This window comes from Marmota monax, unplaced genomic scaffold (genome assembly GCF_021218885.2).
Source record: "Marmota monax isolate L192 unplaced genomic scaffold, Marmota_monax_Labrador192_F-V1.1 WCK01_AAM20220418_F8-fsc00184, whole genome shotgun sequence".
In the NCBI taxonomy this organism is placed as follows: Eukaryota; Metazoa; Chordata; class Mammalia; order Rodentia; family Sciuridae; genus Marmota; species Marmota monax.
The window spans coordinates 2,755,599-2,774,039 of NW_026695008.1; the positions used below are offsets into that span (position 1 = coordinate 2,755,599).

Below are 18,441 nucleotides of genomic sequence, written 5' to 3' on the forward strand. Positions count from 1 at the left end.
AAGTGTACCAGGATCCTAAATATAAAAAATATTAATAACAGTAATAACAATGAATATCAGAACCGTATGACTGCTACTGTACTATTTGGCTAGCACTCTGCTGGGAACTATTATTTGGAGTTCAAATAAATATTATTACTCCTATTTTATAGATGAGAAGATTGAGGCTCTCAGAGGCTCAAAAACGTAGCTAATACCCTATAGTCAAATCATGGCAGTGACTATAGCAGAACAGAACTGTTTATACATTTAAAATATTTTAGCTATATAATCTCATCTCTCAAACTATGAGGCAAAGTAATCCAAAGACAATCTTTATTTTCCTTTCTTCAAACTACAATAAGCCATTATAATCCTACCTTTATGGGGTTTTTTTATATTTATTTTTTAAATTGTAGTTGGACATAATATCTTTATTTATTTATTTTTTATGTGGTGCTGAGGATTGAACCCAGGGCCTCGCACATGCTAGGTGAGTGATCTACTGCTGAGCCACAACCCCAGCCCTCCTACCTCTATTTTTTTAAAAAAATATTTTAAAGTTGTTGATGGACCTTTATTTTATTTATTTGTATGTGGTGCCGAGAATCAAACCCATTGTCTCATGCATGCCAGGCAAGCGTGCTACCACTGAGCCACAAACCCAGTTCCCCTCCTACCTCTATTTTATGCTGTCATGACCATTTCTTAAAAACCAGAAACAAAAAAACCTGATAGCATTTGTCAACAGATGGTAAATAATGCTAGAACACAAATGAAACAAATCACAAGTGTTCCCCCTTAATCCCACCCTTCACTAACAGTTTCACTTCAGGGTGACCGATATGTTTCTAGAATAAGGGTCACTAGACAACTTTTAATTTGTACACAACCAAACTGAAAAGAAACACCTACACTGACATTTTCTTGGGTAATTACAGTTCTATATGCCATTTCTTTTGACACAGGTCTGATTTATTTTCCACCTCTTTGTTGTGCTTTTGCTTTAATAAAAGAAAAGAATGCTGAAAGAAATTGAGCCCTTAAACCATTCATTGAATCCATCTGCCATTTAGTCAGTATTCAAACAATAAGTGAGCTTAAAACAGAGGAAAAAAAATCAATCTTCCTATTTGAAATAAGATCTGTCCTCATAGGAATATCTTTGTGTGTATGTGGGGGGGATATTTCTATTTAATTTAAAGATATATATTTAAAAACATTAATTACATAAAAAGTTTACCATTAGAATAATTAAAATTGTATGGGGATGCTAGAAGCTAAAGAATTAAAATATTCCTATGAGAAGGAATCCAAACAGTAGGCTAGAGCGCCCTCTTTCTTCTCTTTGAAGAAATTCACGAAAGCTCCTCTCCCAGAAAGAAGTCACTGAGCCAACAGCTTAGCAATGCTCATGCTCTCAGAAGCATTACAGTATATCAATTGTTCATTATTTATAAGTGATTTTACAGGTAGAAAACACAGAACTTTAAAAAAATATAAATACTCACAAAGCCATTTCAAACTGCTCCAGCCATTTTTTCTTTAAATCTTTTGTTTTGCAATAAAATTCTAACCCATTTTGTCCTTGGATGTGGATGAGGTAGAAGCCATAAGACCACTGTTAAAAATTAATATAATCTGGATTAATATGCATTGTTTATTAAAGATGCAATATTTCCAAACTCACTAAAACATTACCACAACCATTCAAGTACCCCCTCATAACGTAACCAGTACATAAACTGTGAACAATTAGACTTCTTATTACTGTCAACTTCCTATCCATGTTACACATGTTTTACTGTCTTGCTCTTGTGGCATGTGAGATAATCAGAGCAGTGGTAGTACTGTCCAACCGCATCTCACAGAGGCCTGTACCTCATCAATCTCTAGGAACAAAACAGCTGGATCACAAGCCACAATCTCACACTAACACACAGTCAGGCCTCTGCTGTGCAGTTTCCTCATCCCCAGATCCAACCAACCAAACATGGAAAATATTTTTTTAAATTCCATTTCTATTGAACATATATAAACTTTTTCCTTTTTATTATCCCCACACATTACAGCACAATGATTATTTACATAGGAATTACAATGTAGCACGTATTATAAGTACTTAAGAGGTAAAGTACATAGGAAGATATGTGTAGGTTAAATGCAAATCCTGTGTCATTTTATAAATGAGGAACTTGAACAAATTTTGATATTCATAATGGAGGGGAGGGACTCTTGAATATCAATGGATGACTGTATTAGCATACTTTTCCTGCTCTTGTGGCTTGTGAAAGGGGTGAACTTATAATCATCAAAGTTATAAGTAAATTATAGTTACTAATGTCCAAGACATCACCTTTTTATTTTCTTTATCAGTTGTAGGATTGTTGGCTATCTTGTACTGTTGAAGATCTATTATTTCTTTCATTTCATAGTTATCACCTTTTCTTTTACATACAATCACTGCCAAATCAAATAAAAAGATGTGCCTGTGAAAGAGAAAGAGAGATTAACTGGTGGATGTTTAATAGTTTAGAAGCACATGTATAAACTTTTTCCTGGCAAAATGTAAGTATACCAACCAACCATTTTTCCTTTGGATTAGACAGCAAGGTGTTTCACATTGAAAAAAAGGAGAGATGTGACTTAATAAAAATGGTGTGTACCCAGGCACTATCCTTTACCACATGAATGCCCTACATGCATCTTAGTTCCTTCATTTAAAAAAAATGAGCAAAGAGCAAAATGATAATAAGAGAAATATAAATATTGCAGAGTTGTTGAAAGGACCCATTGAGATTAGCCATAAAGCTTGCTCATGGGCAATTGCTTTTTTGATTATTTAAAAGCTAAAAATTCCAAAAACTATTAATGAAAAGTGTATCAGTGAACTTCTGATAAGGTACTAGTAATCAGTCAGAATGCCCTGAGAAGAGTTCACCCCTCTCACAAGCAGGGCTCAATTCAAGTCCTCAGAACCCCTGCTGGGTGAACATTAGTATCATCATTTCACTGGGGAGCAAACAGACTTAGAGTTGCTAGATAATTTGCACCATGAAGGTGCACAGCAAGATTCACACCCAGCTCTAATGTCAGAACCCAGGCTTTTACCCTTTATGTTGTTCTTCATGATTTAATGAACTTACTGAAGCACAAACAGATGGTGTATGAGCAAAACGTAAAATAGAGAAGTTAAGGTTAAATTTCCACGTCAAAATTTCTCTTATTTCTTATTAAAAATGATGTAATGGGGAGGGGGGAAACATTATAATCCTATCATCCAATATCAGTATGTGAGGCTCCTGAGAACTACCTGTAGAGCCCAGGTATCAAGGTGAAAGCAAGAGCTGATGCTGCCCCCTGCTGGCTGGCTTCATATTCTCCAAAGAGCCCAGAAAATAACCACAAAAGCATCAATGGGACACTCACATATACAATTAAGGACTCCATGCCTTAAATATATGACAAATTTCCCTCAAGAAAAACATCACTTCATGGTACTCTATCTTCCCTTAAGGCCATTTTCTGTTATTTTGAGTCATTTTTGAATGACTACCCTAGAGACCAATTATGTTTTTCTGGTAGTTACTTATGTTACTTCATCTTTATTCATCTCTATTATCATTTCTAGGCACTGATCGTTCATATTTTTAATTTTTTTCTTAATAACTCAGACACATAACAGATTCCAGGACAAAAAGTATAATACCTATATCAAAAATAAATTTAGGAACCATGGGTTGATCTGTCCCTTTTTCTTCTATTCTTCTCCTCCTTCATCCTCAAAAATTTGTTTTAAGGTTTTCTCCATCTTCTGATACTAATTACTGACTTTGAGAATAAACATTGCTCTTCTCACCTTTCTTGCTTTGTATGCTTGTCCAGAGTGGTTATTCGAATTTCACCATCTCCCTGGGGTCTTCCAAAGAGCAAAACTGGCTGGTTCTAGAATATAAAATGTATATGTCTGAATTCTTCATAATCACACAAAACCAGAAACAAACATTAGCAAAGACATTTCCCCAAGAAAAATATCTTATTATGTTACAAATATTATCAATTTACATATTTTAGCATACTTAAAAAACTCAAGACTACATGACACACTATTAAAAACAGTCTGTCCTTTATAATGGGGGAATATGTTAATTAATTTTACTTAAAAGGGAATACTCTTAAAGTAATCTTAAAAGTCAGATAGATATCAAAAGAGAAATAACTATAAGAATATAAATCACAAGAAATTCTAGCAACTAATGCTTGCTAAGTATCTACTGTGTGCCAACCACTATAACAATCATAGGGCAGCATGACCTAGACTCTGCCCTCATGGACCATACTCCCCAGTGGGGGCACAATATTCACAGATGCAAATAGGACAAACACACCACTTCCCTGAAGGAAGAGTACAAGGAGGGGATCTAACTTGGTCAAGAGAGTCAGAACTGACTTTCTTGAGCTAAGATCTCAAAGATGAAAAGTTTTGACTTAATGATTAAAAATAATGAGCTATTTCTCCAGAGGCAGGCGATTAAATTATTCTTTTAAAAAGTAATTATGAGTACTTACTGTACTTGCCAACTGAAAAAATAATTGGCTGAATATTATCACTAACACCTGGAGATTCCATTGTAATAAAGAGCATAAGTGTGTGATTAACAGTTACAAGAACAGTAGAAAAATAAATATTCTGTATCAAAATCTCAATGATGTTTTTTGCAGAAATTGAAAATTCCATTCTAAAATCCATACGGAATCTCAAGTGACCCTGAAAAAGAATAAGGCTAGATATTTCACATTTCTGATTATAAAACTTTTTCCAAAGCTATAAAAATTGGATTTCATCAAAATTTAAAACTTTTTTGCATTAAGGACATTATAAACAAAATGAAAAGTCAACCCACAGAAGAAAGTATTTGCGAATTGTTTTTCAGATAAGAGATTGATGTGTGGATATACACAAAGAACACCTACAAACTCAATGACAAAACCAAGCAATCTAATGGTCCAAGCATTTGAATGGACCCGCCTCCAAAGAAGATAGACAAATGACAAAAAAACACATGAAAAAAAATGATCTGCATCGTTAATCATTTGGAAAATGCAAAGTGGAACCACAACAAACTATCACTGCACACTCAATGGGATGTCTATCATTTATACACATATCACACATATACGTACATGTGCGTAGATGTGTGTGTGTGTGCGTGTGTGTGTAGTTTTTTAACCACCCCCACCAAAAAAAAAAAAAAAAAAAAAACCCAAATACAAAATTAACAATGCTGGCAAGGGTGAGGAGAAACTCAAACCCTTGTGCATTGCTAGTAGGAATGTAAACTGGTGTAGAATCTGTGAAAAATGGAATGAAAATTAAATACAAAATTACCATACAATAGAGAAACTCTAATTCTGGGTATGCAAACAAAAGAAGTGACAGTAGACATTGGAATAGATCGTGGCACACCCATGTACAGCAGTATTATTCATGATAGATGAAAGGTGGAAGCAACCCAAATGTTCATCAATGAGACTCATAGATAAATAAAACATGGGGTATACACATCCTATATCATCAGCCTTAAAGGAACAAAGTTTTTTTTAAGAAGAAAATTTTTACATATGCTACAATATGGATGGACCCTAAAGCATTATGCTGAGTAAAATAAGCCAACATCAAAGGACAAATATTATACAATTCCATTTTTCTGAGGTACCCAAAGCAGTCAAACTTATAGAGACAGAAATTAGAGTACTGGTTGTGGGGACTGGTAGGAGGGCGAACTGGGAGTTTGGGGTTAATGAGTAGAGTGTTTCAATTTTGCAAGATGAAGAGAGTTCTGGAGATGGATGGTGGTGATGGTTGCCCAACATGATAAATGTATTTAATGCCAAAGAAGTGTGCACTTAAATGGTTAAGATGGTAATTTAATGTTATATTTTATTATATTTTATATGCAGCTATCCAGGCAACATGCTGCAGAATTCCAAAGAGAACCAAATAATGGGAGAATAGGGAAAGAGATTTTTTTTTTTTTTTTTTTTTTTTTTAGATTGGACTTTCAAGGAATTTGATGGGGAGAGCCATGGTAGGCTCTGAGAAGATGATGATCAAAGGCAGAACCATGCAAATGCAGGGCAAACTGGAGATTCTATGGTTAAACACAGCACAAGACCTATAATGGGAAATGTGTGGGCAATTATCTGAGTTCAGGAAAATAAGTTTAAGTCCAGATCAACTGAGGGCCTTAAATGTCTGCTAAGGAATGTTGATTGAACATTGAAAGCAACAGAAAATCTTTACAAGTTTGGCAAAGAGGGAGAACTGAGAAATCCACATTTTGGAACAGTAACTATGTAGAGGCTCCTGGGATTGGGTAGGAGGTAAATGGTGTCCCCAAATAGGTAGATTCAAGATGTTTTGGAGAAGGAAGCAATAAAATTACTCTTCTAAAACAAGTATCTTATATCTATTCTCTATTTGCACTGCCCTCCAGGTTAATCCAGGCCTCCCTTCTCTTGGGGAAACCACTTTTAACAGCTTGGAAACAGTACAGCACAGCCCTAGACCAAGGCTGAGCTGAGATTTCACAGTGACAGCCAGGCGAAGCTGGTGCTAGGTTTCTGTCTGGTAGTGATTTACATTTCAAGAGGACCCTTTGTACTGCACCAGCCCCCCTGGTCACCCCACCCACCGAGGGCCACTCTTAATTTACTTTGGATTTCCAACCACCCACACCCTTTATCACTTGCCCACCTCTGAGTATCTGAGTTGCTAAGGTTTCTGCCTAGGTAGATCTCCCCCCAGATCTGTGGCTGCTCATCATCTTTTAGGTCCCAGTTCAAGTGGCCAATGACTCCAAAGGATTAAGTAAAAACTCCCCTTAGTTCTCTCTGCTACAGCACCCAACTCAAAACACCATCCTCAATGGGGCATTTTTAAACCCTCTCTGACTGCTTCCTCAATCAGGATACCCCTTGTTCATGGTGATAGTCATGCCCTGAGCAAGGTAGAGTCTGGCACACAGTGGTCACCCAGAAAATATATGTAAAATGAGCAAGTGAGCTGCTATCAGCTGTGACTATGCATGGGCATAAAGAGCAAAGAAAACAGTGGATTTCAGTGCTTGGAATTCAGACTGCTGGAACAGAAAGTCCCTGGATAAGGAAGAGTAAAACAGGAGTAGCAGGTGCCTCCAGATATCTATGAACTGCCAAACAGAGGAAAGGGGGGTGTGCAGGGAGCAGGACTCCAACAGCAGAAACTTCAAGGTAAACTCTTTTTGTCATCAACTGCAGCTCTTAAAAGTCCCCAAACTGGGGGGTGAGGAGAAGCTGGACGGAAGGATAATTACATACCAAATTTTCTATAGATAGCTGAAACTGTTTAATTTCACGAAGGGTCTCATTATCTCTTTTCACTTCATTCACATATTGTGCCAAGTCCTAAAGAATGAAGACAAGAAGGCACACTAAGATTAGAGGAGAGATGCAAACCACTCTGAAAGAAAACACATCATTAATTCCATTAGGGGTAAATGTAACCACCATTACTCTGCAATGACAATAAAATGAAGACCCAATCAATCAAAGCTGCATCTTAAAGGCAATTGTGAAATGTCAGGACAGCTGGAAGACTGAAGAGTTGTCATTTACCACACCCCAGAGAAGAGTCAGGATGCTGCTGCCTTAAAAAACCCAAACAAACAAAATATGCTGCTATGCAGAGCAACCCAAAAGAAACTAGGTCAGAAGAATGTCAATTCCGAGCACCGTAATGCCTGACCTTGACAGAATTATATTTTTACTCGGGTTAGAACAAGGGCAACAGTGAAGGATTTGCAGGGAGAAAAAAAAAAAGTAACTAAAAGTTATACAGTGAACCTAAGGGAGACTATTTTCTGCAACCAGTTAATGTCTTGTTAGTTCCTGAGAGCATTCAGTCAAGCAGGCTGGCTCAAATTTAAAGAGTTAATAAAGAAGAAATAAAGGAGAGCTGAGGAACTAAACAGAACAACAACAACAAAAAAAAATGAAACAAAGTGAACAAAAAACACTAGCCATGTTTCTCCATGTGCCTTCACCTATTTTAAAATGGCTTTTCTTATATTTGAGGAAACATTAGCTAATCTCCCCATACTGTAACCAGCTATTTTTATTACATGTGCTCCAGATTTTCCTGTTTTGTGAGCTCTTCTCTTTTTTCTCTCCCCTCTTAAATTCATCTGCAACAGTAGGAACCAACCCTCAAAAAGCAGTTCCTAACTTTGTTCTCAACAGAAATCTGACTTTTCTTACGATGTAGGCATATACGGCTTCTTCAAAGATAGGAAACTTGGTAGAATCTTTTTTTGTAATAATAATTGTGATATTTCCTGATAGTGGAACTAAAAGGAATGAAACATCAAAGCTGACACTGAAACTAGTACAGAGACACAGATGAGTAGCTATACATAGTTCTGAGCAGTTCTGTCACATTCTCATTTTGTTTTTAAGAACAAATATTTGCTTATTTTAAATGAGGGGCAGATATTATTTCCTTCAAAGAAACTGATTCAGCATAACGTGGAAATTAGGATTTTACATAGTTCTAATACATTCAAAAAATCTGCTTTTATCTACCTGTATTTCTTAAATTTCAGACTTAATTGAAAACAAAAGCCCAAACTTGAAATTCACTTGTAAAGTTAACCGGCATCCAAAAGAGTAAACCTGGTTGATCCTGTCATCTGAGGAAAATGAGCCACAATGGTGTTCCTGAAGCCCACAGTTGACCTGATGTTTACACAAGCCAACAGTTTTCTATTAGCAACCATAAAAGAACACGAAACAAAAACCATTATATCAAGGCACTCTGGCAGTTATGAAAGTTAGCAAACTTCAAAAGTTATTTTAATACATCTCTTGATGTTATACGTTCTTGTCCTACATCAAATCCATGCAAGTCTATCTATTTTGGTAGATAAATAAATGCATATTGTAATGTATTAGCATATCATATATACATGTTATTAGTCTGAATACTGTTGTTTAAAAATTATAAACAAGTGACAGATACGTTTGCTTTACCTTCATAGCATCAAGAGCCAGTTTCAGATTCGATTTCTCAATGGGATCAGTGGTATGTTTGACAAGTTCCTATTTGGAAGAAATGGTTTAATACATCAAATCAAAACTAACACATAAGAAAATTTTTTTAAAAATCATTATTATCATTATTCTCTCCATAATGTGATACATTTTATGTAATGAGGCTTTATTTTCACAAAAAATTTCCAACTGCAAGAAGACCGGGTAGACATCAAAAGAGCAGGAAACATGCTTGGATACATCTTCTTTTCAAAGACCAACCTGAATTCTATACCCCGCCACCAGATGCTGCTTCCCCAACATTATGCATTAGTTCCTAATGGCTAACTTCATTGACACCTTTTTACTCACTATCATACATGGATTCTCTCTAGCTGCTGGTTTTGAGGACCACATCTCCCTTCATTTCACAGACATCAGCATGTTCTGTTTATTGTTACTGCTGATATCGTTTTCATAAATCCTCCATTTCTGCCAATTCCCCAGTCCTCAGTTTCTTCTTTTGTTAACTGTATCTTAGAATGTTATTGTTCCCTGGATCTTTACCCAAGGTCCCTCTCATTCTTATATTACACTATTATGGTTTGGATGTGAGGGGTCTCCCAAAAGTTCACATGTAGATAAATCAAGAGTGATCAGAGAGGAAATGTCTGGGTTATGAGAGCCTTAACCCAATCACTGAATTAATCACCTCATGGGATTGAGTGGTAACTGAAGGCAGGTGGGGTGTGGCTGGAGGAGGTAGAGCACTGGGGGTGTGGCTTTGGGGCATATATTTGTATCTGGCAAGTGGAGTCTCTCTCTCTCTGTTTCCTGATCATCATGTAAGTTGCTTCCCTCCCCCACACTCTTCCTCCATGATGTTCAGCCTCTCCTGGAGCCCCTGGGGAATGAAGTTGGCTACCCATGGATTTTGACTTCTGAAATCTTGAGTCCCCAAATAAACTTTCCTCCTCTACAGTTGTTCTGGTTCAGTGTTTTAGCCACAGCAGTGAAAAAGCTGACTATAACATACACAGTCTACAATTCTATCACAATCACAGTCAGACTGTCAACATCTCCTATTGAGGTTCACTCTCAAATACATACTCTCAACCCAGAACTCAAGCCTGAGTCCCAGACTCACATCCATCTAAACAGTTCTAACTGAATAGATTACAGGCACCTCAAATCCAGCATGCCCCGCATGGAGCCCACCCTTACTCAGAACCCTATTCTTGTTCCTGCGTTTGTTATTATTGAATAATGGCATCCTCATCCATGTAATCACATAGGCCAAACCTAGAATGTGTCCCAGACTCCTTCTGTGCCTCTGTCCATGTTTTAACTGATGTTAGCTTTGACCCTTCCCTGGAAACCATCCTCCCTGCCACTCCCCTGCCCTTTCTCAAATGGGTAAGTAGAATGGGGCTCTGATCTATCTTCTGATTTGTAGTCTCTCCACAGGACCATCAATTCCCTCCATTGGCCTCAGAGTTAGGACGCCAGGAGATCACATTTCCATCCTATTTAGCCTTCAATGATGCCCCACAAGTGCTTTGATTGTCACTCATACTTCCCAGTCAGACTCCATGGTCTCCATCCTGCACACCTCCTTCAACTTCTCTCCCTTTACTTCTAAACAACCCATATTCTATTCATACTCAATTAACTGTAATTCTCAAAATATGTTCTGATACTTAATCCCCAAAGAATTATTATTTTCTGTCTTTCAAAAGCTCTTCCTCTCTGATCCACCTGTCCAACTCTTGCTCTTCCTTCAAAGCCCAACTCAACAATCACTCCTCTGGGAAGCTGGTCTCTACCAAGATCCCTGGCCTTCTCAGGCATAATAATCTGTGTGTCTATCATACTGTGTTCCTGGGAAGATCACATTTCATGCTTTCCTTCTAAAGGGTGAGCTTATCAGTGCACAGGACTTGTCATGTCGTAAGTGCCTGATGCTATGTCTGGCACAGAGAACCACACAAAAACCTTTTATGAATTGAATGCCAGTAGTGCTTCAGTTATATACAGAGAATCTGCTCAGTATAAAAATGTGTCAAAATTCTATCCCCTTATTTCCATTTTTACTCTATTAAATAAAGATCTATGTATATTACACAAAAAAACCTATCATAATTATTTGGGGGGGGGGGCACAAAGGATTGAACCCAAGAGCAGTCAAGCAGGGAACCACATCCCAAGCCCTTTTATACATTTACTTAGAGACAGGGTTTCTAAGCATCTTATGGCCTTGCTAAGTTGCTGAGGCTGGCTTTGAACTCATGATCCTCCTGTTTCAGTCTCCTGAGCCACTGGGATTACAGTCATGTGCCACCATGCCCAGCCAAACTTTTCATAATTTAAAAATTGATCATGGAACTAAATATACACTTAAAAATTTAAACACAAAGCAAACCAAGAGAAACTAAGGAGAGAAGTTTACTGGATTTCAAAAAAGTATAATTTCATAGTTCTGTAAGTCTGTGTAAAACCATATAAGGACCAAAATAGATAATGCTTTAAAATTGAACCTTCTAAATTCTTCAATCAATATTTGACTACACCAAAGTTACAAAATAAATTATCTTATTCTAGACAAGTTTTTTGTTCCATGATGCTTTGGAAACTGATTGCCTGAGTCTTCCTTATTATTTTTTCATAAAATCCAATTTGATTAAGTTGCTTTGAGTTTAGGTCTCATAAATGTTTTAATGCATTTTTAAGGAATAATCAAGGTTTGAATTTTTCTGATTTCTCAGTAGAACAAAAATAGAGATGACTAATAATTTTGTGGCTACAGTTCAAGAAATTTAATATACAAGATGTACAAAGCACAGCAGACTCAAAATTATATTTCACATACAGGTAGTAGATCTTTTTAAAATGACATTTCACAAGCATCAGCAGAGTTGACAGACTAATACAGTAAGACATTTCTTTGGAGCAGAACTAATGAGTCTCCTGGTATAGCTATCAAATTAAATTTATAAGACTCTCCACCCTCATTAGAAGACTAACCGTGGAAACCATAAGCTTTGTGGATTATAACAAGAATCACTTCAAAATAAATGTAGTCTTATTACAATTTAGTACAGTAGAAAACAATACAGAATGTGACACAAACCTTTTACACTTGCTACAATGCAAAGGGTCTAAGATAATTAATCTGCCCAAATTCAGAAGCATTGAAACACTAATAAATGATTACTGCTAACTACAGAAGACTTGGCAGAGGGCATATCTTTGTTTTTGTTTTGCCTCATTTTGTTTTGTTTTGTTTTGTTTTCGTTTTAGCCTGTCCTGTTTGATGGACACAGACTATAACTTTGTGGCAAAACCAAATCATCTTTACTGAAAGGAGGAAAACAATGTCCAGCTAAAAGACAGTAGAATGTATCAAACATAACTTTCCTATGTTCATACATGAATGTACAACCAGTGTAACTCCACATCATGTACAGCCACAAGAATGGGAAGATATACTCCATGTATGCATATGTCAAAATACACTCTACCATCATGTATATATAAAAAGAATAAATAATTTTAAAAAATGTCCAATTATGGGCTGGGGATAGAGCTCAGTTGGTAGAGTGCTTGCCTCAAATGCATAAGGCCCTGGGTTCAAACCCCAGCACCACCAAAAAAAAAAAAAACAAATTGTCCAGTTATTCTGAACATTTCCCACTTAGCCATACAATAATTTAAAACTTTAAGGAAAGAGAGCCAAAACACAGCTGATGCTTTTTAAACAACTTTTGAACAAATAAATGAGCAATAAGCAGTTTTCAGTCACATACCTGGAGAAGAAGGTGATACTTTAAAACACGTTGCATAGGAACCACAAGCAAATCTCGAAGAGTAAATTTCCCATTATTTGCTCTTTTGGAACATTCCTAAGAAAACATTTTCTTAAATTGCTGTTAGTTTTCTCAAGAGAAGTCTTAAACATTAAAAGTTGCAGAGTCTATAAGAAGGACCATTATACTCTAAATATTTTGCTTTTTTTTTAATAATCCTTCTCTCTAAATAATATAAGGTAGCTTTTAAAAACAAACAGAGTATGAAGATTTCTTAGAAAGCTGGGAATGGAACCACCATTTGACCCAGCTATTCCCCTTCTTGGTCTATTCCCTAAAGACCTAAAAAGAGCATGCTACAGGGACACTGCTACATCGATGTTCATAGCAGCACAATTCACAATAGCAAGACTGTGGAACCAACCTAGATGCCCTTCAATAGATGAATGGATAAAAAAAATGTGGCATTTATACACAATGGAGTATTACTCTGCATTAAAAAATGACAAAATCATAGAATTTGCAGGGAAATGGATGGCATTAGAGCAGATTATGCTAAGTGAAGCTAGCCAATCCCTAAAATCAAATGCCAAATGTCTTCTTTGATATAAGGAGAGTAACTAAGAACAGAGTAGGGACGAAGAGCATGACAAGAAGATTAACATTAAACTGGGATGAGAGGTGGGAGGGAAAGGGAGAGAGAAGGGAAATTGCATGGAAATGGAAGGAGACCCTCAGGGTTATACAAAATTTCATACAAGAGGAAGTGAGGGGAAAGGGGAAAATAATACAAGGGGGAGAAATGAATGACAGTAGAGGGAGTAGAGAGAGAAGAGGGGAGGGGAGGGGAGGGGAGGGGAGGGGGGATAGTAGAGGATAGGAAAGGCAGCAGAATACAACAGACACTAGTATGGCAATATGTAAATCAATGGGTGTGTAACTGATGTGATTCTGCAATTTGTATACGGGGTAAAAATGGGAGTTCATAACCCACTTGAATCAAAGTGTGAAATATGATATATCAAGAACTATGTAATGTTTTGAACAACCAACAATAAAAAATTAAAAAAAAAACAAACAGAACTTATAGTATTTCAAATCAAATATGACTCAAACAGAACTATTTTATTAATGCATATTATTTTTTCTAGTGCAAAATCATATATCTCCAGGGTCTTCTTCAGTTTACCTTCATAGCTCTACCTTCTGCCAGTCTCCCCCAGTGGGCTTATGGACCAGACATCAAGAACAAGTCACTCATCATCCTCTTTAAGAACTATGCTTCTAGGTCTTTAGGAATAGTCCCAATCAAAATTGTGTTTTCTTTTTCCCTTCCTCCACCTTTCTCTATGGGTCACTTAATTTTTTATATATATATAATCTCCATAATTATATAAGTTTATAAATATACTATATAGTTATATAAATTATATTTATATTTACATGTATCTTCCCCAACATATCCTTTAAACCTTTCATATGTCCTTTACATCTGTCAGAATCAAGTATTTGCTTAATAAACATTTATTGAACTGAATGAAAGAGAATATTTGAGAATACATTGGAAGATGTATTACCAGGAGCCTGAAAATTTGTGAATCTATAAGCCTATTAACTCAATGTCTTTAAAAGCCTCAGATTTTATCTTCTTAATCTCACATTAGTATTTCTTTGAAGTTTATTTAAAAATAGCATTTACTCCCTTATTCCCTTTGACAGTAATTCTGATGCGAAGAAAAATGCTTTGAATTTGAGGTGGCAAAGCATGAATTCAAGCCAAGGCTTGGTAACTTTTGGTTGTGTGGCCTTGGACAAGTTACTTTTCTGATTTTACCATTTATCACATACCTGTGGTGTCATTAAAAAAAAAAAAGTTACAAAAACATCATTAGTAGTGAACCACCACATAAATCCAAAATCCTCATGTGACTGCACAACCTATTTCAAAGACTTTTTCAGTACATGGAAGGAGTTATGTTAAGAAATACTTGCTTGCTGACATGTTCCCCATTTGCCCACACTTAGCTTTCTTAGAACATTGGAAGATGTATTACCAGGAGCCATAGAGCAAACACCATTAATTCTAATAACCATAGTGGCTTACTGAGTATGTTTGACTACAAATCTTAAGCAAAATAAACTGAAACAATTTCCCAACATGTTAGCTTGTGTTTTATCAATTATTTTAATTTACTGGAAGATGTTATGATTTGGATCTACGAGTGTCCTCCCAAAAAGATCATGAGTTAGGCAATGCATTAATGTTCAGAGGTATTATGAGAGCTGTAACCTCATCATTGGATTAATCCACTGGGTTGAAATAATAATCTGAATGGACTACTGGGTAGTAACTGTAGGCAGCTGGGCAAGGCTAGAGGAGATAGGTCACTGGGGATATGCCCTTAGGACTATATGTTGTCCCTGGCTCCCATCTCTCTGCTTCCTGGCTGCCGTGAATTGAGCAACTCTCCCCCACCATGCTCTTCCAGCATGATGGTCTGCCTCACATCAAGTCTAGAGCAATGGAGTCAACCAACCATGGACTGAGGTATCTAAAATTATGAGTCCAAATAGACTTTTCTTCCTCCAACGAATTATAGGCAGGCATTTTGGTTATAGTGATATGAAACTGAGTAACACAGAATAATAACAATTTCAAATCATTTCTTACTTTCTTATAGAGAGTTCTGAATCATGGGTGTCAAACAGGAGAATAACTGTTTTTACAATGGGTAGGTTTTCTCTCCCCAACTACATTTTAAGCTGGTTGGAATGGATACTGCAACTTACACGTCATATATTATGCCATTGCAACAGTGTTAGGAGCAGAAAGTTACACATTTAAAAGCCACTATATTATGGAAGTTAGTTTAAAACTGTTAGGGGAAAATTAGTTCCTTTAAATTCTATGGCATAGGGCTGGGGATGTAGCTCAAGTGGTAGCGCACTCGCCTGGCATGCGCGAGGCACTGGCTTCGATCCTCAACTCCCATAAAGATAAAATAAAAGATATTGTGTCCACCTAAAACTAAAAAAATAAATATTAAAAAAAAATTCTATGGCATGGGTTCAAGAAGTAAAAATAACAATATTACTGGCATGAGCTACAACTATGGGCTGGAGAATGAGGTATAAAATGCTTATTGATACTGAAAGTAAATAAAGTGTAGAAATTTTTACTGAAAGCAAATAAAGTATAGAAATAGTATCTACTCACTTACATACCCTAAAGTCAATTTTAATTGGAAGGAAAATAAAAAGGAATCAGGTTCAGGCCTCATAGGGAAAGCTAAAGAGACTCCATCACCTTTTACCCCAAGTTATTTTGGTTCCAAAGTAGAGAAGAAAAATACCAAAAAAAAAAAAAAAATCAATAAGAACAAAAATAACCACAAAGCAGAAGACAGGAAGAAGTCAGCAACACTAAGAACAAGGCAGCTTTTCGTCTGTCATGCTGGGGCCTGCAGAAGGCAACTCCAACAGAGGACTTGTTGAAGTGGTACAGTATCTGATTAAACAATTCCAAATCAGGCCGATGGTCACATGAAGGGCAGTGGGGCCCAGAAAGGACAGTTGACACCACCTGCCCCTGAGCATTTCACACTCTGTCTGAAGCCCACTTCTTCCCTAAGACTGATAGAGACTGCACCTAGAGACCCAGAGTGTGGTCAGTGGGCAGGACTTTGACACTGATTCTGAAAGAAGAGCAGGCAATCCGACAAGACTGAGAAGATAATGGAAGTTTGATTGACAACCCGCTGACTCCTATCTTGAATCACAATTTTGTAGCTTTATTTAAAATTTAAAAAACTAATAGCTGCTCTGCTAGAAACTACTTATATCAGTTGTAAAGTTTTGTTTTATTATGATATTTTAATTCACATCAAGCTGGCTTATCACTAAACTTTATGAGTCTCTATTTTCTAAAGAGGAGCAAGAATCTTTCACATTAACAGTCTTGCAAGAATACTGTTGAGTGGTGATTAACCTATCTCCAGCCATAAAGGTCAACATCATCAAGGGACACTAAGAGGCAAAGAAAAAAAGATCTATGATATTGATTCAGGACAGTTACTTGGTGACCTGCTAATGTGTAAACTTCCTAAGCAATAGTTTCCTTTGTGGGAGTTGAGAATTATGAAATTTTGCTGGATCTACCAAAATAGTGAAAGGGTTCTGATTTGAAAATCCTCTGCCTTTTTCCCATTTGTCATTGGACCTCACTGACAAACTCAACTCAAAGGAGGAAAGGGGATGTTGAAGAAGCAAACAAGCCACACATGGACATTTAACAGTTGACCTCATTTCTTTACCTGAAATTTAAGAAAATCAAACACAAGGAGGATATATATTTAAGATGATAATTTATGTAACAATTGTTTTTCAAAAGCTCTTTTAAAGTATAAACTCCTTCTGGTGGAAAAATACACACATGATGTACAAAAACCATGACTTGACATAAATCAGCTCCCACTCTTTCTTTTGTAACCACGTGCTCTACTTCCCCCAATCAACTGGCCACATCTCAAACTTTCCTCACTCTTCCCATCAAGACACACAACTCCTCCAGAATGCCCTTATGGAATTTCAACTGTCAAAATCAACCCCACTCTTCAGGAAGCCAGCTCACACGCTGCCTCTGTAGATAAACTTTCCACAATCTGTGGCCCCTGAAGTAATCTCATCTTACTCATAGAACCCTCCAAAACAGAGCTGATCGCAGGCCTCTCAGCCTTATCATATTTATGTTTGTCTTCGCTTCTGTTTTATAAACAATATCTATGCCCTTCTTAAACTCTGCTTCTAAGTATTTTATATTTTCCATAAACATTTTAAATCCACATACATCATCTTATTCATCCTGTACCTCTTACTACCTAGGTGATGCTGGCAAATGACTCATCATCTCTCCAAACCTCAACTTTCTTATTAGGAAAATGAGAAACTTAATTGCACACATCTCACAAAGTCAGGGAGACCTAAGAAGATGTATATAAAACACAGAAACATAAAAGTTAGATTTTGCCCGTTATTATTACTACCACATTGTTATTTTATAAAGTGATCTGGTAAATATTTTATAAAATTGATGTGAAATTATATTTAGAATACATGGAATAATGTAGTGTTGCATTGGTCAGGAAGAGGAATACATTGCTTTTAAGTTGATTTTAGTTTATGTCATGAAAGAAAGAAAAAATAGACACCTCTAATTTCAGTCTGACATCTTCTTTTGTTTTAGAAATATAATCTAAATTAGAGATGGCTGACTCCACTCCACTGCAGTACTGCCCATAAATAACCAATCTGAAAAGGAAAAAGAGAGAGGAAGAAATCTGTTAGACAAAAGCAAAAAAATCAGGTGGAGGGGAGAAAGAGCAGAACTTTTCATCTCTTTAAAATCACAGTTGAGGAGAATCAAAGCAACAGTAGAAATCCTTTTTAACACATAACACATATACAAAGAATGTAGGTCACTCATATTTACAGTAATAAAAAGACTCATTTTTAATTCCAAATTTGAATAAGATTAATTCCATGTACATTTTTATATCAGGTAGATTTTATGATCTGGCTTAATGACAAT

General features: G+C 36.4%; 1 protein-coding gene across 1 annotated transcript in view; it reads right to left on the bottom strand.

Moving 5' to 3' along the window:
- The window catches only part of Vav3 (vav guanine nucleotide exchange factor 3), a 357,523-nt gene that overhangs the window by 160,618 nt on the left and 178,464 nt on the right, over positions 1–18,441 (bottom strand). Inside the window, exons 9-15 of the mRNA XM_046427576.2 lie at positions 18,062–18,161; positions 12,855–12,950; positions 9,049–9,117; positions 7,339–7,425; positions 3,839–3,924; positions 2,336–2,468; positions 1,491–1,600 (exon numbers count right to left, since the gene is read on the bottom strand). Of these exons, the coding sequence (XP_046283532.1) occupies positions 1,491–1,600; positions 2,336–2,468; positions 3,839–3,924; positions 7,339–7,425; positions 9,049–9,117; positions 12,855–12,950; positions 18,062–18,161 (681 nt within the window). The remainder of the gene's footprint in view (positions 1–1,490; positions 1,601–2,335; positions 2,469–3,838; positions 3,925–7,338; positions 7,426–9,048; positions 9,118–12,854; positions 12,951–18,061; positions 18,162–18,441) is intronic.